The sequence below is a fragment of the Lathamus discolor genome, chromosome 5, assembly GCF_037157495.1.
Source record: "Lathamus discolor isolate bLatDis1 chromosome 5, bLatDis1.hap1, whole genome shotgun sequence".
Taxonomy (NCBI): domain Eukaryota; kingdom Metazoa; phylum Chordata; class Aves; order Psittaciformes; family Psittacidae; genus Lathamus; species Lathamus discolor.
This window is the reverse complement of record NC_088888.1, coordinates 36,506,779-36,529,601: the sequence shown is the minus strand read 5'-3', so window position 1 is coordinate 36,529,601 and position 22,823 is coordinate 36,506,779. Positions and strand designations below refer to the sequence as shown.

Sequence of the window (22,823 nt, the reverse complement as noted above, 5' to 3'; positions counted from 1 at the left end):
CTGTGTCTCCTACTGGATCCCTCTCCCTCTGTAGCTGTCCCTGCATTACCCTTGCTCATCCCACCTTCTCCTCATCTCTCAGTTGCACGTCTCTGCAGAGCAACACTGTGATCCTGACTGATGCAGCTGTGCTCCCACCATCCACCTCTGCTCCCAGTGCTAGGAGAAATTACTTTTGGCCAACTGTGGTCCAAGGAAGGGCTCTCTGTCCCTTATGGCACTGACCTGCATCTCCCAAGGTATGTTCACAGGTCTGCTAGAGGCTTCGTGGGTGACTCTGGGTAAGCTGCTTAATGAGTCTGTGTACAAAGTCCTCATCTGTAAAATGCGGGTGGATGGACATGCTGCAGCCTGGCAGGTTGTCAGACCATACAGCTTGTGAAATTCATTACATCCACCAGCACCACCAGGACCCTCATGGACTTTCTCTTTAGTCACTCTCTTCCTTTAGGACCCAGAACAATGGCCTGTCATTGCAACTCAATGACTCCCTGCTGAAAGTGAGCTGGTTTGCAGCTGGCCTGCTGTTTCAGTATGGGATAGGTCTGAAGTGGCTGCAGTGCTGTGGCTTAGAAGAAAAAGAAACCCACCTTATTGATGATCCTAGCCTTTACATCAATTTGGAGAGGAGAAAGAGAGACAACAGGCTCCTGATGGGATTAAAGACAGTTTGACATACTTTTGTGTATAGGAGGCCTGGCTAATATCTGTGCTGGTCTTCTCAGGGTGCTGGAAGAAAACTCCTGAATTGCCTTCGACACAAGCCGAAGATCTGGTTTCCTCCTAAGAACACAGTAATTCCTGAAAATCTCAACAGTAAAGGCCTGCACTCTGGGTGGGGTAGAATGAAACATTAAAGCTGTGGTGGTGTGGAAGGAGATGGGGGAACCAGGCAGACTGAGAGGTTAAACACTCAGGAGGGGCTGCTGGGAAGAATTTGGCACCCCAGAGAAGTGCTTAGAAGTCCTAGTGCAAGGGCAGTGCTTCAGACTCTAGTCTGAAGCTCAAAGGATTTGAGTGGGATAGGGACGGACAAGATCCACCTTGAGAGAGCAGGCTGGCAACTACCCTAGGAATAAGCTGCTGTCTAAAAGAGCTTCAAAGCCTTGGATGCTAAGGTACTCTAACACAGACTGAAAAACACTGTGGGCTTTGCAGAGCAGCAGAAAGAGAGAAGACGAAAGATGTTTAACATAGGATCTTACCACGTCAGATATAACAAGATAAAGTTAGAGGTAGTGAGCAACCTCTTCATTTATGACTAACTATTAAAAGAAACAAGTCTGATTCTGATCTTTTCCAATTACTAGAATGATGAGATTTAAACTTCATCGAAAATCGTCTGAAGACATTTCCAAAACAAAGCATCCTCAGTACACGGCTTATAGCAAATTGAACTCTTTCGAAGCTTCTTTTTGCTTTATTCAAATAGCAGCTTTTTATTTAATGCATGATCAGAGGGGAGCTTGTAAGAATAAAACCTTGTGCTGCCCTCAGCGAGGGGGCATCTTCCACAACAGGAGTAAACAATGACCACTGATCTCCTGTTGCTTCTAAAAGTCTTCCAGTCTAATATTCTGTCCTGCCTTTTACAGCCTGTTGCACTCAGCCGAGACAGAAAAGGAAAATTAGTGTAAACAAAAGCTAATGCAACACAGTAAGAAAACTTCCAGGGAGAACAGCAAAATCACTGGCTTTTCCCACACACTTTTTGTTGCAGGATGGAATGGCCTCATGCTTACTTTCACTTAACCAGGAAGGATCATCACTACATGCTTGAGGGCTTCTCTCCAGCTATTGGCATAGTCTCTCCTTCACCTTCTGCGGGCAAATGGCACATCTGAGCAGAGGGATGGATTCTGAAGTTCAGTCTTTTCTTTGCCTACAACCATCGTGCACTGAGAAGTATCTGAGCGTGGTGTACAATGTCACAGACCCCACGGAGGTACCGAATCGTTTATTCAACAAAGTTGCTTGATTATATACTTTAAGCTTACAAGGGTGTTACAACAAATAACCAATAAAAACCAGCCACACAAATATTCCTCTACAGGTTACTCGATCACCATTTTTGTAACCGTTTCCTTGTTATTGTTTCTGGCTGATATGTGCTTTAGATGTGGCAATCTATGTTACTGCTTAAACAATCATGGCTTACAGACTATGCTTCTTTTTATGACTACATAGCAGTTAAGCGCAAGATATCTTCTGCTCCCAGAACTTCCTATTTGAAACAAACTATGAGGAACAAACTTTAATTTTCTCCTTGGCCCACTTATGGCAGCGCTTTGTGGTTAGTCTCGCATATGCAGCTGCATTGTGTTCTCAAGATGGTCCTCAGCATCTGAGTACTGGAACTTTGCAGCTGGTTCAGATGATGATGAACTCTCAAGGAGATAAATTGCTTCCGTACCACCATACTGTAAGAAGAAATTGTTTTTTGAGTCATTAATCCTGCCATCAGTTCCATTTCTGTAGACAGGGGTAATTTCTGAATTCTGAGGTGTAGCTCATGGTTATCAGGCAATAGCATCTCAGTAACAGAGAGCGTGAACCTAGTAATTACAGTGGCTCTCCTTTCACAGTTAAGCTCAGTAATAACATTAAGTGAGGCATCACAGTGCAAGCTCTTTTGTTGTGTTTGTTTGTATTAAATATTTCAAGCAGCCCCACATGATTGCTTCAGGACTCCCAGGAGCCTCCTGTCTGAGCACAGTTGGTAGGAGTCTATCCCCTTCACCAGCACAGCTGAGGCATGGTGTTTACCGCATAAAATTACTGGGAAAACTGCAGCAGAAGTCCTGTATTAGTGGCAGCTGCTTTCCTGTTTCAGCAAAATTCTCCACTTCATGACTGCTTAGCAGGTAGAGGAAAATGACCGGCTGGGCCAGGTGTCAATTCACTGAAAGCTAGCAATAGTCAGAAGTATTTGGGGAGAAACCAAGCTTTGAAACAGGAAAAGGAATACTGTCCCTGTGAAGTAATGAAAGAACAAGACTGCTGGCCCAAATATTCCTACCTGGGGCATCATCCTGACTCCAAACAATGTTGAACATGGACAGAAAGAATGCTCTGAGGGTGAAAGAAACAGCAGGATGTCCCTGCTAGCATCTAGGTGGCGATACCTGTGACAGGCCCTAAAGCCTAAAGGGTGGTGGAAGCCTGCTGGGGGTGAGTGGTGGATCAGTGCAAAATTAGATCTTTGCCAACCCTGGTCAACAAAGAGAGAGGAAGCTGCAGTGAGGCAGGAAGTGGTTAATATTAGCACACTTTCCCAAATCTCTATTGGAGGCAAACAAAGCATCCTGGGGAGGGGGGGCATGGGTAGCTATCAGTTGTCAGCTTTCTCAAGGGTGTCCTCATATACACCCATGCTTTTTCCCTTCAGTAAAGTACATGTCTGTGCTGCACAACACAGTCATAGGAACACAGAATCATAGAACAGTCATCTAGTCCAATCCCCTCTGCAATAAGCATGGGTGACTTCTGTGAGAAGCTGCTAGAACCTTCCCCCATGCCAGGTGGCTCCAAGACAGACCAGCTGCTGGCCAAGGCTGCCCAGTGGTGGTGGTGGTAGCCACCTTCTATGTCCTCTGTGATAACATAGTTAAGAGGGAGAAAGAGCCCTGCACAACAGCCACTGCAGAAATAGAGAGGAGCGAGAAAATGTGAGACAAACAGCTCTGCAGATGCCAAGGACAGAGAAGAAGGAAGAGGAAGAGGTGCTCCAGGCACCAGAACAGGGTATAATCACAGTGGAAAAATCAATTTTATCAAATCACTAACCACCAGTGAGTGACTGCATGCGTGAAGACCTAAAGATCAAATGATTACAGCAGTTGCCTGCTCTTAGAGGGGAAGTGGAAGAGAAACTACCCCTGTACACTGCAATACGAATTCCGAGAGCTGTGTTAGCTGTTCGCTGCAGAGAATCCTGTGCCAGCAACTGCTCTCCCTGTCATCTGCTTGGCATAGCACCCAAATTTGCTTTTCCTCCTGATCCCCATGGAAATTCAGGACTATTCTTAAGTCTCTAAAGAGACTGAGATAGCTAGCTTCTATTGACTGCAGAAAGAGTTAAGTGTCCAATACATTTAAAACTTATTTAAACCAGAATGATTTAAACATGTGCTTGGTTATCTCACTGATCCACATCTGACCATAGATAGGATGTGTGATTAGAGCACAACCACCTTCCTACACGAATCTGAACAAGTGGTATCTCAGTGATGCCTGCTTAGGAACAGTAATTCCCACTGTGCAGAAGACCTTGAAGATTTTCCTCCTTGCACAGCAATCTCTTGTGGGAGTTTTTCTCTGGGTTGCCTCAGATCAGCGATGTGGTTAGTGGTTACAGCCTGCACTGTGATGTAGAGGTAAAATGAGAGAGTCACTGTCTCACTGAAGTGACCAGCTGACCCCTCCAATTTGTCTTTACAGCTGGGAAAATGGCAGAGCTGAAAAACACATGCTACTTCTTGGTCCACCCAGAAGGAAAGAAATCTTTGAGCTATATTGAGCCCATGCAGTGGCTGCATATTGTGCAGACACAATTTCATACTTAACTATTCCATTTCAGCATTTGTGCTTTTAGGCAGGAGCCAGGATCCCAGGTGCCTTGAAATTACCATACCAAACAACCAATTGCATCATTAGGTATATAAGCGCCTTTTAAATTCTTTCAGTTCTTACTTAGGCCATGAAGGTCTCTGCTGTGGAAGAGAGCTAACTGGGGCATTCCATGGTGTGGGACTCTTCTAAAACAGTCATATAAAGAAAGTTTAACTCTAAATAGAAATCAGGTTAATGAATTCAACATAGGTTGAAATGTCAGTGCTTGGGAGTATATGCTGATGACAGGCTTTGAGAAACTACTTTGGTAGTTATTTCTATGAGACATGAAACAGTGTGAGAAACTGAGCAAGAAACAAAAAAAACAACCAAAACGTAACCACAACGGGTATGGTCTGACTACAGCATCAAAACCATAGAAATTATGTCAGCGACTGCATATTTAACTCTGCTTGCCTCTTTGACTTGTGTTTGCAGCACTTCTGATACAGAAACTCACTTGTCCTCTACAGCCTAGTGTAAATATTCACACATTAGCAGGCAATTCAGCAGAACTTTCTTGAAGTGGACCATTTGCTTCAGAAGGCAGCAGTTACTTGGAAATACTTTACAATATTCTTGGTTGCAATACATTTCATTAAAACCAAACTAGATCAATTTTAGCAAGAATCTGGTTTTAAGCCTTTCAGTGTAGCTACTGTGTTAAGCTTGGTCTCATAATGACATATCGTGCAACTGTTGTAGTAACGTGGGCTTGGTTGCATGGATTTGTTTTCCCAGATGCGATCAACGAATGTTGTAATAGGTATTTCTGATATGTAAATCTCCACTGGGCAGGAGAGACGTAGGAATGAAACCTCTTGCCCCTCCATGACCTCAGAAAGGATCTTTACAATGAGAGCAATCTGTTCCCACTGCATTGTTCAGGTCGTGGAGAACAAGGGACTTGGACCCATGTTGTTCTTTCTTCCTTGGGATTTCAGGAGCAGACATTTATTTTCTGGTACATATAACAGTTTCTTGTGGTCAGGGAAGGTAGATCAGTGAGATTACAGGCATCTGACGTGTTCATTCAATTCCCGTTCTTCAATACAGGGACTGTATCATTCTGTTCATCACTGTAAAAGCTCATTGCTTCTGGCATAACCTTGGGAGATGCTTTCACCAGAAATGGTTCTTAAACTTCTCTGAGATAAGCAGCTGAAGGGCAATGGTAGGAAATAGATCAAACACAATGTAATTCAGGTGAAAGTTCTTAAATTAAAGAATAGGAAATTGCTCAAGTTGTTTCACATTGGAAAAAAGCATGATTTTTTTGATAAACCATATCTCTTCCTTCAGAATACCTTTAGTTATCCCAGAAACATTTTGATGAAAAATTGAAATGTGTTAACTAGAAAATGCTGCTTTTATGTCTCGTGGGAGTTGTTGCTCTTCAGGAATTCCAATCCTTTTCCTGTCTATGCTTCTGTAAGACCTTGGGATATGGAATGATATTACTCATTGCCTGCTTATTCTACCCAAAGCTAGGAAATGTAGTCTCATTTTTAAGCTCAGACTGTAAAAGTGAATAAAAGCATAAACAACCATATAATAACTCATCTGTGCATCTTGATGTGTTTTGTAAATTGGCATCTTTACTACACAAACTTCCACAAAAATCCATCCATTTTTTGTTTATAACTTTTGTTTTTATCAACATTTTCCCCAAGAAAACATTTTTAACCAGCTTTCTGAAGCCAGTGATTATAAATGGGAAGATACTCTTTCTGCTCTTTTACGCTTCTTTCTGGAAGCCAGGCCAGCTGGGAGCTAGGCTGATTCTAAGAAATGGTGCTGCAGTGAAGCAGAGGAGTGCTTTGCATATGACTGTGCTCTTCCTGCAGAAATTCCATGTTCAGTATAAGAAGAAATGACATCTGAATCTTTACCGTTTTCACATTACTGCAGACTGTTTCCCATCAATCCTTTTTAGTTTTTCTCCATTTTCAAATTAAATAGCAAGTGCATTGGTTGAAGAAAACTGGCAGGTCGTGAGGTTTTACAAGAGCAATCATATGTCTTGGGCTAAGGGTGAGACATGAACACTGGTTATGCAGTCTCTCTCCTTCCAAAGAGCTCCGCTTAGAACCACCATCCATTTAATCTCCTGAGCCCTACTTGCTCCCATGGCAGAAGCCCTGTAGAAAGCCTTTAAGAAGGCTCTGTCTTCTCCAACTGGTTTGGCAGAGGAGATCAAGTAATTAAAACTTTGATGGGTAGTAGTCAGTGTGGGACAGAAGTCAGTGCTGGGATCATGTTATTTCAGTCCCTGACATCTGCATGAGGAGGGCTCCATCTGACACCAGGGTGTAGATGGAATCAGGTAGGAGCGAGGCTGAAAATGTGAACAAAAAAAGATCAAAGGGAAAGCGAGTGGTGCTACAAAATGCAATACTGGAGAGAAATTATGAACACAAGTGGTGGAAATAAGAGAAATCTAGAAAAGCTGAACAAAGAAAGGAAGAAATAGGGAGAATAAAAAACTAAATAGAGAAATTCCAAAACCAGAAAAAAGGTATGTTTGGCAGGGAATGAAAAACAGAATACAAACAGAAGAGGGAAGTTTTAAAGAATTCATGAGAAAAAAAACACCAAACATATTGACAATACAGAAGGATAATATTAAAAGAAAAGAATAGGTAACATAATCTGAAAGTTAATATATAGTATATATTTTGTAGTCTGGAGAGACTAGAACCTCAACTAGACGGCTAGATTTTCGAATCAGATTAGACTGATCTAAATTTAACTGAACGAACATTAAAGGAGGATGGAACAGTGTGTGTGGGGGGTGGGGGGTGTGCTTACTTTCTTTTAGAATTTAAAAAAACCCCACGTCATTCCAGACGCAGCACGTGGGTGCTGGAATAATCCAGATGATGGGTTTGTTTTCCTTATCTTTTAATATTTTCTTTCCTTAACTAGTGGTGGCAGAAAACTATCATGATGAGGTTTGAGAAACCACAATAACCATTAGCTAAATGAGAGCAGATTTTCTGTCAGGGCTCTAACATATGAACAGAAACTAGCTACATGTGGGGGCTCCATTTGCATAGCATGCAGATTTTCAAATGGTTGTGATAAAAAGATAAAAGCCTTTTCCATTTGCCATAGAGTGAAGCACAAAGCGTCTGCACGGAAGGCTGTTTGGGTTTTGTAACTGGGTCGGAAGAAAACGTAGTGAGAAGGTATGTTGAACTAGTTTTAACTTGGGCATTTGCCTACATGGTGAATTCTTCACCTTCTGAAAGACTGTTATCCATGCTGAATATTTGATGTATTGCAGACTAAAAGTATGAGATAACTCATAACTTAGAAAACACCTGTATATGGAACAAGATAAGCAATAGCTTTTGAAATGGATAAACTAAAATTCTGATTTATATTTTAATTAAGCATTAGAATTCTTACTTATCTTTTAGTGACTCTCATTCCATGAATCAGTGTTGATAGTATTCAGCTGCTTCACAGGCTAATCTGTCAATATTCCAAAAGTAGGCTGTTGTCTGAGTGAAGTGCTGGAATCTGTTACTAGCAGCAGAAGTGCTTCTTTGAATATGGACTACTGTCACCATGGACTTAGTCAGTGACTTGAAGTCACATACATTTTTGTGATACAAGGGGATTTTCTACTTCTGTTACTCATTATTTGCTGCTTATATGACCGCCACGGGCTAGGTTTGTCTTTGTGTAACAAAGTTTGCTTTACAAGATGTATGTAGATCCACCTCTTTAGTCCCAGCATTATGAGAAAGAAGCTCTTAAAAGGCCCACAGTGATGGCCCTCAGTGAAATACTGGCAAATTCCTTTACCAACATAGAATGTGCTCTTATTCTGAATTTGCTGGTTTTAACAGGATTTGAACCCATGTTTTAAAGTGTCAGAGACTGTGATGAAAATGTTACAATGGAACTTTTTATAAATTATGAAATAAATCATATAGGGAAAAGAACTTCACTATTGTGATTAAGTAATCACTATTGTGATTAAGGATGTCTCGAAAGAATCGTAAGGTCTGGGCACCTTTCCAATCATCTCAATGCAGAAAACCAAAATGCAGTGCAGTTGTTTAGCACCCTGCACCACATCACTGCTCGTGTACCCTTCCCATTCATCCCTTTGCCTCTGTGCTGCCCTTTCACATTGACCAACAGCTCAGCTCTCCTTGCTCATCTTCATAGGCCAGTTAAAACATACGTGTCCTTCAACAACTGCTGCAAGTCACTAAACCTGGACTGCTTCAGACAGTTACGAAACAGTGGTGAGCATGGTGGCTGCTAAGACTACAAAGATTATCCCACAGACCACAAAGGTCCATTCAGTGTCATGTCGTGCTTCTGAAGTTGAACAGATATAGACACTTGGGGAGAAGAATATCTGCCTCATGACTTGTTCATCCTTGCAGCTTTTAGGTATCTGTCTTTTGACCATTGATGCACCCTGGTCTTTTAACTGCACATGCTAGTTTGATTAATCCATAGAAATTTAAAATAGAGATAACCTTAGTCATCTGCTACAATTGTTTCTCTTGGCCTTCTGTGTTTACCTCTCCTCTTCTGCACCGAAACTTGTACGTATTCTTTCCTCCATGTAACTTGACTTTACCAGACCATATTTCAAATACTTACCTACATTATGGATTTAATCATAACCTTCCCCAGATCTGTAATGACAGGGAACATTTTAGTCCAAACAGCAATAAGGAGGCCGAGTTAATCTTATAGTGAGTTATCTGAACCGCAGCCCAGATAGACTTCATGCTTTTTTGGCGTCGTATGCATCAAACAGTGAAGAAGGCTTTTCAGCAGTAGCAATCAAAGCATGCATGCACCGTGTCCACACACGCTTACACATATAGGAAAAAACAAAACCCGCATTTCAGGGTTTTTAAGTATCTTTGTGTTGATCTATGCAAATATGTTGGGATTTTGTCATAGCTGCAGCCAAAGTCTTGGTTCCCATGAAAATCAGCCATTGAGAAAATGAAATGTGCCTGCTTAAATTAGAAGAAACCATTATGACATGATACTCTAAATCTACCAAGTCATAGTTTGACACTATGCAGCGTTTTGGTTTCATCCTCTGGCTATGGTTAGCAGAAAGCAGTGCCATACCAAAGCTGCTAGGAAGCCACTGCTATTGTGGTATGCTCAGTTTTGAAAAAGAAGTGAGTATGACATCTATCACCTTGCATTCCTTTAGCTCCAACGTTCTATTAATTAACTCTAATCTCACAAGGTTTTCTGTATTAATGCCATCTGGTGTCTCTAATGAGTTTTCAAGCTCCGACTGAAAGTTCACACACACAATCTCTAAAATAAACAGATAGTTTGAAGGGGTTTGTTACTATTTCTGTTTTTCCTGTTAATGCAACATCTAAGTTGCATTAAGTTATCAGAAACCAAGGTCTGGAAAAGAAGCATCGTAAAATAAGTATTTTCATGTCTAGTTCTAACTGACTTTAAGGACACATGTAAGCAGCATGCACACAAACAGCAAATATTTGTGCCAAACAGGCAAATACAATTGCATGTTCCTTCCTAACCTTGCATATTTTATGTTAACAGTTCAGACAAAATGTTTGGACAATGTGCACCTTGAAAAGAACCAGATTATTATGTTTTTATTTAGAAAACCAGCAGTTATTCAATTTGGTATCTAACACTTGTCTCAGTTACAGTAACTACTGTAAGTTATCTTGCTGATTTAAGTAATTAATGATTAAACTGCTCATCTGCATGGCATGAAGTGCACCCTTTGCAAAAATAGACCATCATTCAGCGTGTGTTCTGAGCACAGTGCAATTAGCACCCTACTTTTTATTATTCTAGTGCTAGCGTATTAGTCATAGGGAGCCTAATGACTAAATGACTTGCTTCCAGCTTGCATGCTTCCAGCATAGACAAGGTTAAATATTTTCCTTTACGTAAAAAAGCAGGTTATTGTTATTGCTTGTCAGGAGGAAGTGGTGATTATTTCAATTTAATTCTGTACCTTTAACTATTGCTGTTATTTCTTGTTTTTCAAATTAAAGTGTGCTCCTGTGGAGGCTGATGGTAAATGTGCTTGAGGCAGCCACAAAAGAATGTAACAGAATCACACATCCTCTTTCACCGATCTTCAGACCATTTTCAAATCTGGTAAGTACCAAAACAAAATAAGTGATTGATAATGTATGTGTATGTGATGAATGTTTTAAACTGAGCACATAAGTCACAGTGCACTTACAATGGTGGGCAGTGCTTACAAAATATTTCTTGATTCCCTCCAAGTATTGAGAGTTTTTACCTTATAGAATTCTGTCTGTTTCCTGAGGTCTTTCTTTATCCATTGTCTTTTGCTTGTATAATTCAAATGATGTATTCATATTTAACACTGTAGTTTAGTCTTACTTTTGAGTACTCACATATTGCTTTCATAGTGAAAAGAAATATGATAATGTGGATAAAGTGGAAAAATAATAAGCTAAAAACAAGCAAGGCTTATATATTTAATATTCAGAACATAAGTATGTTTGTGTCCACACACGTAGACATGTGCCCATATGTGGCATTTGAAAAATGTTAGATCACACATACACCATAGACACATGGAAAATTATTTTTAATCATTTCCTAATACATTGATGCTAAATAAAGCCATAAATATGCAGATTATAAATTATAAAGGTATGTGTTGAAAGACTGTTAGAAAGATTTAAATTGAAAAGAAAATTGTGTTTATAGAGTTCTGATTCCAATTCCTTCACAGCCAGTGCATCTTCTTAATAACTTCAGTGAATGCTGCTTCAAATTCAGAAAAAGAAATCAGCTCGAGAGCTTTAAATCAGGTTCTAAATCTGATCTCTGCAATTCTGGTTTCAGCTGAGTCCTTTTCTGCTATTCTCATACCAACTGTCCTCATGAAGTTTGCTGGACAGTGGAAGTCCTCTTCTGAATAAGTGTGTTACTGATGGTGCCTCTGTGAATTTCCATGGCATCAGGGAGAGCACAGAGCTCTCCTGTGATGTGTAGCTGTTGTTCCCTGCAGGCTTCTGCTGAGCTCTTCTGAGGGCTAGAGAGCCCTTCTTCAGTACTAATTTGAAGAGACCTCCTTTCTTAGCCCTGCTTGCAAGCTGCAGGCATGTCTTGTAAATGCCTTCACTCTTGTCTTCTTCCTTCTACATGTTATACTAATATCTGGCTGAACGGAATGAAGAATGGTTGTTTTATAGACAATATATGCTCTCAGGGCTCTCTTTGTATGTTTTAACCATGTGTGTCCTAGAAAGATATGAATATTGGATACCTGGAAAGATATTTTTCTTACAATAATAAAATAACAGTTTCTAAAATAATGATCTAGACAAGCGCCCATTTAGTGCTGTCTCACTGAAGAATTACTCTAGTTGCAGCCAGGTGCTAAGGGTAACAGAAACACCAAGCAAGGGCATGGGCATCTGGTTGAATGGGGTCAGAGGACAGTAAAGCAGCAAGTGGAGACTAGAGCTGCTCAAAGACGGGCTGAGGGGACAACATCCCCAATTGAACTGTATAACTTACCTGCTTGCCTTACCTTTCTACACATGAGAGACACTTTAAAGTGTTTAAAGCTTGCTTCAGAAGGTGTTCAAGTGCTTTCAGGCTGTCATATTCCTGCAGCTTCTGAAAATCAGCTTTGAAAAACCAGCAGAGGAAGCTGGAGAGGTGGTTAAAGACTTAAAGGGCAGAGAACCAGAGAACCTGTGATGCTTAAGCAAAATCATATCGCATGGCTCTTTACCCATCTGCAGTCTTCTGTCATGAGCCAGCCTCCCAGAAGGAGTCATAGAGAGTCTCATTCTCATTGTGCTTTTGGAGGGTGTTCGGTGCTTTCCCTCCCCAGCTTCTGAATTATATCCAGGCAGCATCTGCCCTACTTTCACAGGTTATCTGTCTTTCTCTCTCTCTCTCTTTCAAAATTCAGGTAATTCCCAGACTGGAAGGATTTGTTTAGCTAGGCTTAAAGTTGTCCTGTGCACACTTCCTAACTAGCAGCACAACTAACAAAAAGCAGACGAAGTCTAGACAAAACTGTTACTCACAGCCTTAGCAAACATGGGACCTTATGTCATCCAGTCCCTGCAATTGCTGAATTGCTGGCATGTGTCAGTCTCACAGAGCAGCTGATGGAAAGAAGAGGAGGACTGAACACATGCAGGGGAATGCCAAGGAACTAAATCTCTTGCCCATGGGTTCCTGTGTAGAGGTTAAACAAGTCATTCAAGCCCCGCTTTGTGCATGTAGCCAACAATGGCATGTTCTCCATTTTGTCTGTGACTTTAGACTCTGTGGTATGATTTGCAGAAGTCTGAGCTTGGCTGCAACCAGAGTCAAAGGATTTATTCCTTTAGATAACTGAAGTCCTGCATTTCCCTTGACACACTGATTGCCATTGTCATACAGAATTTCTGAAAGTAAAATTTAATCTACTCTAATTTCTTGTGGTGCAAAGTCAGTGTTAAGTAGGAGTCATGTATTCTCATGTATTGTTTATTACCTCTATAAATAAACATTCCCTGTGTAAGATTGTTCTTTTAATGATACTGATGCAAATCAGCCACTTTCCACAACTGCACATTGTGCTGCAGAAATGTGTGATTTGTTGAGATGCTCCTCTGTATTGCTGATACAGTTGATGAGATTCTTCTTAGAAGAAAGTTTTATTTTCAATTGTGTTTTTCTACTTGCTCACATTTCTTGTGCTGGTTTCCCAATCCGATCTACTTTATTTTCTCTTCAGAAATACTTGGGAAAGTATTTTGAAGTTCTTCACAACGTATTTTACTTGCTGAGAAGTGTACTGCCAAAATGAATTGTGTAAGTATTTGACTGATAACTATATTAGTACCTCAATGAAGCAATGGATCTGGACATCCCAGCTCTTTGAGGCTGCTGGTTCAAATGCCCTAATTGCAGGAGTGATTAGCTGAAGATATGTTTCTGACAGCAGAATTTGCTGTCAAGGCACACTGTTTATTGGGTTTGCACTCTCCCAGTGTAACTACAGGTCTGGTGTTTGTGGTATGTGTCTCAGGTTAGCCTTCCTGGTTTGCCTCTCTAGCTGACTGGAGAGAAGTAATCATTCTGGGGCTTGATTTATAGAAGCTACATTAGTATGAAATGCAGAACATGCTAGAAGGACCTGTTCCCATCCCGTGAAACTAAAGGAAGTCTAGACCCCAACTTGAAATTCAGACTTTCATACTGTAGGGTCTTCTTTGACAGCAGACTAATGCTTTCTGCATAATGTATTTTAAGGTGGAAACCTTTGTTCCACTCCCAAAGGTTATCTCCATGTATTATCTGCATCTCGTATTTTAATACAGATTTTATGAAATTCCTGAGTTAGTCTCCTCTGCAGTGTTAAATGCATTTGTAATTTGTGATTTGTAATTCTCACTGTGTAGTTGGTGTAAACCATGTAATACATGCAGGAGGAAAAAGTAATGTGGGCTATCTTCAGATGAGTTCGACATAGGCTTGAAGCTGAGACATGAGAAGGACTGAATAGAAGTATTACAGTTACCATAAGAGAAATTTCACTTCTATTTCACATCAACACGCCCTATAATGCTTGTATACCAAGTTCTGAAAGATTTCCGAAGTACTGTATTTGTATGACTTTATTATCTATCATCTTTCTACTACATAGAAATTAGAGATTAATACCTCTGATATTAACTGCAATCTTTTCTTTTACAGACAGTTTCGTGTACCTCAGAATATCAGTACTATTCAGACTACGCTTCTCTAATCACACAACCTTGTTCTAAACTGGAAGTCAGGAACTTCACAAAAGCATTTCTGCCAGTTGCGTATTCGTTGATTTGTATCATTGGCTTAGTTGGTAACATCTTCGTAGTGATGACCTTTGCTTTATACGAAAGAACCAGGTCCATGACGGATGTGTACCTCCTCAACATGGCCATAGCAGACATACTGTTTGTTCTCACTCTCCCACTGTGGGCAGTGAATTATGCTACTGATAAATGGATTTTTGGTGATTTCATTTGCAAAATCACCAGAGGTATCTATGCAATCAACTTCAGCTGTGGCATGCTGCTTCTGGCCTTTATCAGCGTGGACCGGTACATTGCTATTGTACAGGCAACAAAGTCATTTAAACTCAGGGCAAGAACACTCGCATACAGTAAACTCATTTGTTTGGCTGTGTGGGTATCATCAATTTTAATCTCTACTTCCTCTTTCCTATACAGTGAAAGTTACAGCTTCTCCACCAATGAAACCAAAGAGATTTGTGATCAGAAATTTGATAGAATATCTGAAAGCACAATGTTGAAATCACTGCTGCTGTGTCTACAAGTTGGATTTGGATTTTTCATACCTTTCATATTCATGATTTTTTGTTATACATTCATTGTCAAATCCTTACAACAAGCTCAGAATTCCAAGAAAAACAAAGCAATCCGTGTGATTATATTAATTGTAGCGGTTTTCCTAGTTTGCCAGGTACCTTATAATATTGTTCTTCTCGTGACAGCCATAAATATGGGCAAGATAGACAAATCTTGTGAAAGTGACAAGATAATGGCCTATGCAAAATACACCACAGAAGCTATAGCATTTTTACACTGTTGCATGAACCCTGTGCTTTATGCATTTATTGGAGTGAAGTTCAGAAGTTATTTTGTGAAGATAATGAAGGACCTATGTTGCATGAGATACAAGAAATACTATAAGCGTGGTTCAAGGGCAAACTCTGATATTTATCATTCAAGACAGACTAGTGAAACTCTCACTGACAATGGGTCTTCTTTTACTATGTAATACAATTTGAACACCATTACTACCGAAGGACTCTTCTCACTGAGCAACCCGTACCAGTGTCACTGCTTGTGACTGCAAGTCATTTGGGCTTCTCTGACCTGTAAGGGATTTGCCACAATCTACAGCTCCTCTCAGGAAAAGAATTACAACAAAAGAGTAACACAGTCCTATGGAAAATTGAACTCTTATTTACCTCTCTAACATCCACAATCTCGTAAAGTGCAATCTGTTAGAATTATCAGGAAAATGAAATTTGCAGAGGAACCTCCCTTGTTTTCTAAGGAAAAATTGCATTTCATCTGTCCTCCATCACTGAAATATCCCAAAAATACTCAGCAAATGAATCAGTTTATGTCCAAGCTCATTCTACTTATGCTTATGTTGTTTCTGTCACTTACTTCTCCTGGAAATCCTATTTAAGTGCAGATCTACACTCTTCTTTTGTTGCAGACAGGTCACGCTGTGACAATACTAACCCAAAGAGATGGCATTTTGAGCAAAGTATGGCAAGGAAAACAAACAGAAATGAACAAACAAGTTCAAGGCTGCTGACACAGCCGGTCTTAGGTGTTAGGTCTTGTAGACCCAGTACTACACTCCCCCTGCTCATTAGGACCTGCTTAAACCAAGACTAAGGCTGGTCAAAGCCAACAGTGTCTACTAAAGAGAAGGCTAGGAGAAAAGAAAATTATTAATTAAAGAGAACACTTAAATGTCCCTAAAAAGGTTTTATGACATCTCCTGAGAGTGTCTTATGAACAGAAAATGGGGTTTTGCTTGAGAGGTTCTTCTCATCTTTAGGCACAGGATTCCAGTTCTGGAATAGCTGATAACCTGGTGAATGTCACTTTGTGAAAAGTTGTTTCTTTCTAGGTGAAATTCACACTCCACTTTTTAAAAGGCAGCAAACTGTACAGAACTGCAAGATTTCCAACACCTTCTGTTGGAACTTGATTAGTGACAAAGCATGATATATTTCTTGGTATTTAGCTACCATTAGTGAAGTTTCATTAGGAATGGATTTATTAGCAAAAATATGCATATATAGAATTTGCGTTATTAGCTTCAGAAATTATTAAGGACTATATCTATAAATAAGAACAGAGTCTGACTTAATTCGGTCAGAATTTTCACTGAGTCAGCATTTGACTCACTATGAATATAAGAATATTTATAATAAATGCAATTAGTTCTACCTAGCCATGGCTTTTCAGCAAATCCTCAGTGGATCTTCTGGTCATTGAGTGAGCTTCACCACACCGTAGCAGTCATGGTGGGATGGCAAGATTGACAGGAGCAGGAACTGGAGAGTAGAGGGGCAGGGTGGAGGAGAGGAGCACCACTCTTTGGAGTCTGCTGAGCTACCCGCCAGTCTGCCACGGTTCTGCTGCGATGGGAGCACAAACTGTATGTCTGGGTTTGCTGTTGTGTGGGATATTGCACTCCTATGCTGTGTAAATTAATGTGATTTGCAGATTGCTCTTAAACTTGGTTGTTTTAAGTTCATAGCTGGAGAGCTTGGATTACTAACCACATTGTTTAGTGGCAGTCCAAAGGGCCAAGAAGGACAGTGCTGGAGCTGAAAGGCATTGATATGGCATGATACAAAACTAGTGCTGCCTTGGCTGGTGCAATCCACCCTTTTTTACAGTGCAGCGTGAGGTTTTTAAATATCAGCACCAGGTGTGATAAAGATTGCATATATTTATCATGACTGAATAGCAACTTCTGCAATAATATGATACAAAAAACGCAGATGCATGCATTTGCTGTATATAGCACTGATGATATTCTGGAAGAGAATTCAATCAATAAACAATGTTACTGAAAAGGAAAACATGCCCTCAGATCTAAGAGTTTCTTGCTAATGTATTGCTTTGAAAACATTCTCTCATTCAGTGCAAGTTCACTCATATCTAAGCAGCAGAGCTCTCACCCTCAGAGGCTTCATGAAGGAGTGTGCCCTAGGGTAGGAAGTTGATGACTGAAGCCCAGTGAGTGCTATGGTGGCTCTTGGGCAGAGCCCTGCAAGGCTCCAAAGCGTATGCCCACCCTCCTGCTGGCCCTGCTGCCATGCCTGCATTGGCCTTTAGCTACTGAACAATCCAAAAGCTGACCACGTGGCCACTGGGGTGGGGTTGGGGGATGAGATGGTGGCTAAAAGGCTGTTACTGACCCTGTCACTGTCCCTCTGGGGAGAACTTGCTGGCAGATGCCCAGTGGAGACCATAGAACCACAGAATAATTTGGGTTGGAAGGGACATTCAAAGGTCATCTAGTCCGCCCCTCCTTGCATGAGCACGGACATCTTCAACTAGACCAGGTTGCCCAGAACCAAATCCAGGCTGGCCTTGAATGTCTGCAGGAATGGTGCATCCACCACCTTTCTGGGCAACCCATGCCAGTGTTTCACCACCCTCATTGTAAAGAATTTTTTCCTCATGGAGGAGGCTGCCTTACGGGTTACCAGCCCCTGGTAACCGTGAGGGACACTGGCAACTTAGGAATGGCAGCGGTGGGATATCTGCCTCACACAGGAGGCAACACAGCTCCCTGGCTGCTGTGCAGTGGGACGGTAAAAGTGCTCACTGGAAATGATGCTTAAAGTAGAAAATGTACCCAGCTGTCCTCCAATGCTCATGGGTGAGAAGTGCTGCCAAAGGAAGGGAAAACACGATGCATGTGTGGGACTTGAGGTATGAATTGTGCTGCTGTCAAGTTCTTGCTAAAAATCCCACTTTGAGGTGCAGCCAAAATCTTAACTGCCATGAACAATCACCCTGTCTCTGGGAGAAACAGGGTGAAAGGTAGGATGGGCTCTCAAGGGGCTGATGAGCAGGCAGAACTGCAGCTCCAGTCCATGCGATGCTAGCTTTCTTACTCAAATTTCGAGTGCAACTACAGGCCAGAAGTGCGGGTAGTTAAAAATTCCATTTACATGCAAAACATTCTTACCACTTTTTTTGTGAAATCTACTGTAAGGTAAAAGTGCAGGACCAGTTCAGAGCAAAAGCAGTGAAAGGGAAGAACCCCGGTGCTCAGTGCTCAGTGGCAGGTGACTGCAGTGTCAGGTTGGCTAGTGGGTGCTGCTTATGGGCCCTCAGATATTCTTTGGAGGACATGTCAACAGAACTGACAGGTGAGCTTGGGTTGGTGATGGGAGTTTAAGGCATGAAAACAGCACAGATTTATGGGAACTTGAGTGTTTCTTTCATAGTAACTTCATAGCTTGCTATGGGTGCTGCTTTTTACTATTTTCATGTTGTGGTAGCTGTGCAGTACACAGCATAGAAAATACATAATGAAATTTTCTTTTTTGTTGCATGCATTCCATTGATTATTTTTGAAGAAAAAAGATTTGGTTTATAAAGGTCCTCATTTCATACCAATTTAAAGAGAGAACTATAGATACAGTGTTGTGTCATGTCGTACACACAGAAGATGGAGCTGATAAGCTTCGAGAAGGCAATTCATATCTTCCTTCAGCTGGGGGCTGGGTTGTAGTGTTGGTTGCACATACAAGGTCTCTGCTTGTTAGTGGGTTCCATTCTGCTTTTGGTGGCTCCATGGTGGCCCTGCTTGACACTTCCCATTTAAGCAGCTCAGAAGGAAGTAGGTTATCAGTGCACAGCATTAAATAAAGACATAATATCTCAGTGCAGGGAGCCTAAAGGTACATCTGTTTTCTGACGTGTATCATCTGGAAAATGGACCTTATTTATTAATCAGCTCCCCATAAAAAGTGACAACTTTCTTCCCATGGCAATTAAACTTTATGTGCTACCTTTTCTATTTATTTATTAATTTTCTCAGAAGAGTGATCACTATAAGCTGGTGAACCTTCAAGAAAGTCACAGTGGACGTTGGAGATCAAAGTCATTTGGGCCTTGGTACTAGCAAGGAAAGGCAGAGGAAAGAAAATGACCATTATATGCAAAGGTAAACAGCAGCTGGAGATAATGAGTGGAAACTGAAGAGAAACAGGAAAAAAACAGTCTAAAGAGTAACGTTTTTGTCATGGAAGGCTAATGGTAATGATTAAGTACATGATTAAGTACATTAAGTACGTGCATAATTGATTTCATTATTTAGACCAATCTCTGCTTTGGATCTTTGTAGGGCAATCTTGTTAACTAGAGTTGTGAAAATCTGGGGGGGGGGGGGGGGGGGGGGGGGGCAGGGGGTGCTTGCTGCAGAAGTAGCAAGAAGATGGTACTCATAGCTTTCAGAACTAGAAAAAATAGTTTTAGATTAAGTTAAAATGATAACATTTTAAATATGTCAAAACAGTTTGTCTCATGAAACATCTAAAATGCTTTGACATTTCCGGTTAGTTTCCAGATGCTATAATAAAAACCAAGGAAATGATTTCACAAAACCACTGAAAGAGACTCATAATCTGTGCATTTAATGCTATTGCTGAGCAGCCAGGATATTATTCTCTCCTACCACCTCCTGCTACCACCTGTGGGTTAGGAGCTCATAGCCCCTTTGAAGCTGTTTATGCAAAATACAGCTCTAAAAAACAAAAGAAAAGAAAAGAAAAGAAAACAAAATTAAAAAAGGAGGATGTTTCACCCTAAAATTGTACTGCACCAATAGCTCTTCACTCTCTTCTGAGCAGTGTAGTTGCGAGGTCCTTCAGGCTGAAGAGGGAATTAAATGACAACTCCTCTACTATACGTGAATGACATGGAACCTGGTGGTAAAGATGTGACTACTAAACAGGAGGCTGCTCTCTGGGCAGCTTTGAACATAGTTAAGTTCCTTTTATGACAAGTTCCTTAACAGAAGTTCTCCATTTTTGGTTGAATGAACTCCATTATCTAAGCTGAGTTGAAAGGAGTTTGGGTTTTACATAGTAAAGAAAAAAAAAAAAAAAGCTATTTTGATGGTGAAAGTTCTTATCCACCAATTCAGGATCCTTTTTCCCACAAATTGAAAACCTTGTCACTTGTACAGTTTTCTCGCTGATATCCACAGTCAGTTTTCTTTGGATTGATGGAATTATGTAACCCAATTGCGTACCTAGATGCACCGCTCATATTTTTAGTGTAGTCGTCATCTTCCCTTTATTTTCATTACCTTATTATTAGACACATACTGAATTACTGCATTATCAATTTGATCTATATGTATAAACCTGAGTTAAACCAGTTGAATGAATATTCTTCCATCAAAACTTTTTAAAGCTCTACTTCAGTTTTAGCATAGCTTTGCTATTCCTATACATTTTTTTTGGTTGATACAAATTAATTTAATAATATGTATTTAATTTATAATCCCATCCCATGGCAGGGGGATTGGAGCTACATGATCTTTAAGGTCTCTTCCAATTTATTCTATGATAAACTTGTGATTCACTGAGGATTAGGGGAAGTAGAGAATGCTTATCTCCTTTCATAAGAAACAGTGGCTGAACATTGGAGTAAGCTTTTCTTCAAAATAGAGAATATCTGTGATCTTGATTTACATCAGCCATAGACAGTCCTGATACTTCACTACAGTACATTGTAGTTTTATTTGTGAAGAATTTGTGCTATCTAGTAGTTAGGAATTATAAAAGAAAAAAACTATCTAACTAGCAGCAAATTGTGTGGGGTTTTTTTGTTTGTTCAATTCTTAGCCTGGATTGGATCATCCATCCATGGTTTTGTTGTGCTTTCTGTCCCATTTCTGAAAAACTTTTACAGAGGTATTTTTAGTCCGTCTTCTGCTAGCATCCAGTTTTTAACCTATGAATTTCTAGTAGATATCAGATCAAGTTTTGCTTCTAGTCCACATAGTCTGTTATTATTTTTGACAGTATCAAGTATGTTTTTATAAAAACAATTTTTATGTTCCATATTCCATTATTAAAATACAGAATGGAAGAGAAAAGGGAATACAAGATACAGAGAGTGTACTCTCTGTTAGAATGTGTGAATTTGATTTCTAAGTTTGATTTCTAAAAAAGACCCATTATGGAAGTTAAAATAGTCTTATGAATGTGTCGTAGGTGAATGATGATACATTGGAATCATCTGTCTCACAACATATTGTGAGAAACGGATACTATCCTAAGAATCCCTTAAGATTCTTTCAGAGAGCATGCATTTCTTTTAGATGTGAAAATATTTTTATTGTTACATTTTAAAAATTAATCTGTGTGCTTCGATTTTAGTCTGTTTGCTCACTCAGAATAGTGCAAGATTTCCCTCTAGTGGTTAAAACCCGTACAAATTGTCTGAAAGCGTAATGCAGTGTCTGTACCGGATTTCCCATCACAAGGGATGCACGGGAACGTCAGGCCTTAAGTAGATGCTATCGCTTTGTAGATGTAATCAAAGCTTATTTGCAGCCCGAATGAACAGAGACATATTACAGAGCACGACACAGTCATGCAATTTACTTTTTTCCCGAAGCCAGGTCTTTTTGCATTGCTGTGGGCTTGAACTGTCTTTGTGTAATTGGAGAATTTGTACTCATTTAGATTCTATGATTTATATCAGTACACATTGCCAATTACTTGATTTTTCTTTCTCGGGTGGTGGGGACATACTCCAGTTAGCAGAAATCTTGTTTTTCCTTCACAACAGCTACCAGTGTCTGCAGAGCATTAAACTCTGGCCCTTTTTAACTCTACCTAAGAACTTCTTTTCTTCTGAGACACAGCATCAGATTGTAGAAGGGAAAAAGCATCATATACCCATTTCAGAATTTCAGGCTATTTGGTGAATTCCTCTTCTGTGTAGGGGTTAATTTATAGAAATAAATGACAGGAGAGGAAGGCTGAAGTCAATTCTCAAGCTGCTTTTAATTACTGTTCTATTCAGAGGGTAAGTTTCACTGAGTTGCCCATGCCTATTTGTTTTGTCTTAGGGAGGTATTGCTTTTGCTGCAAAGAGAAAGCAAAACAAACCAAACTGATTCAGAAGTTTTCAACTGTGACAGCGATTCTGCTATAGGGAAACTTGAATGGGAAATATACAAGGCAACAAAACCCTCTCCTGGAGAGTCTTTACAGAGGCCAAGATAAATTATATGCAGCTCAAGCACCCTAGAGTATCCTAAATGGTAGATGGTAAATGAGCTTCAGTGAGAGTAACTCATGACAACTAGATCATTGCATGGAACTGTGGGTACTGTTGCTAAGTTGCTGGTAGTGTAAAGGCTAGTAAACAAACCTCACGAGCAAGTAACTGATTCAGGAAGAGCAAGCCCTCACATTAGGCTTTTGCAGCAAGGTGCTGGCGCAGTCATGAGCTCAACCTGAAGCTGTTCATCCAAAAAAAAATATAGGAGGAAGTACCAGAAGCTGAGTACAGAGGTCATACAGCTGCTATTGCTTCCACACTGCAGCACAGGCTGGTTGGAGCAGGCATTTGCCCATGCTGCTGGCTCCTGAGGGAAAAGAAGAG

At 40.4% G+C, this 22,823-nt stretch overlaps 1 protein-coding gene across 1 annotated transcript; it reads left to right on the top strand.

Annotated features, from left to right (window-relative positions):
• The first annotated feature begins 7,429 nt into the window (after positions 1 to 7,429).
• On the top strand, positions 7,430 to 17,249 carry CCR6 (C-C motif chemokine receptor 6). The gene is made up of 5 exons (XM_065679076.1): positions 7,430 to 7,497; positions 7,729 to 7,802; positions 10,650 to 10,755; positions 13,376 to 13,452; positions 14,338 to 17,249. The coding sequence occupies exons 4-5, from the start codon at positions 13,444 to 13,446 to the stop codon at positions 15,421 to 15,423; spliced, it is 1,095 nt and encodes a 364-aa protein (XP_065535148.1). The 5' UTR covers positions 7,430 to 7,497; positions 7,729 to 7,802; positions 10,650 to 10,755; positions 13,376 to 13,443; the 3' UTR covers positions 15,424 to 17,249.
• Positions 17,250 to 22,823: the final 5,574 nt, after the last annotated feature.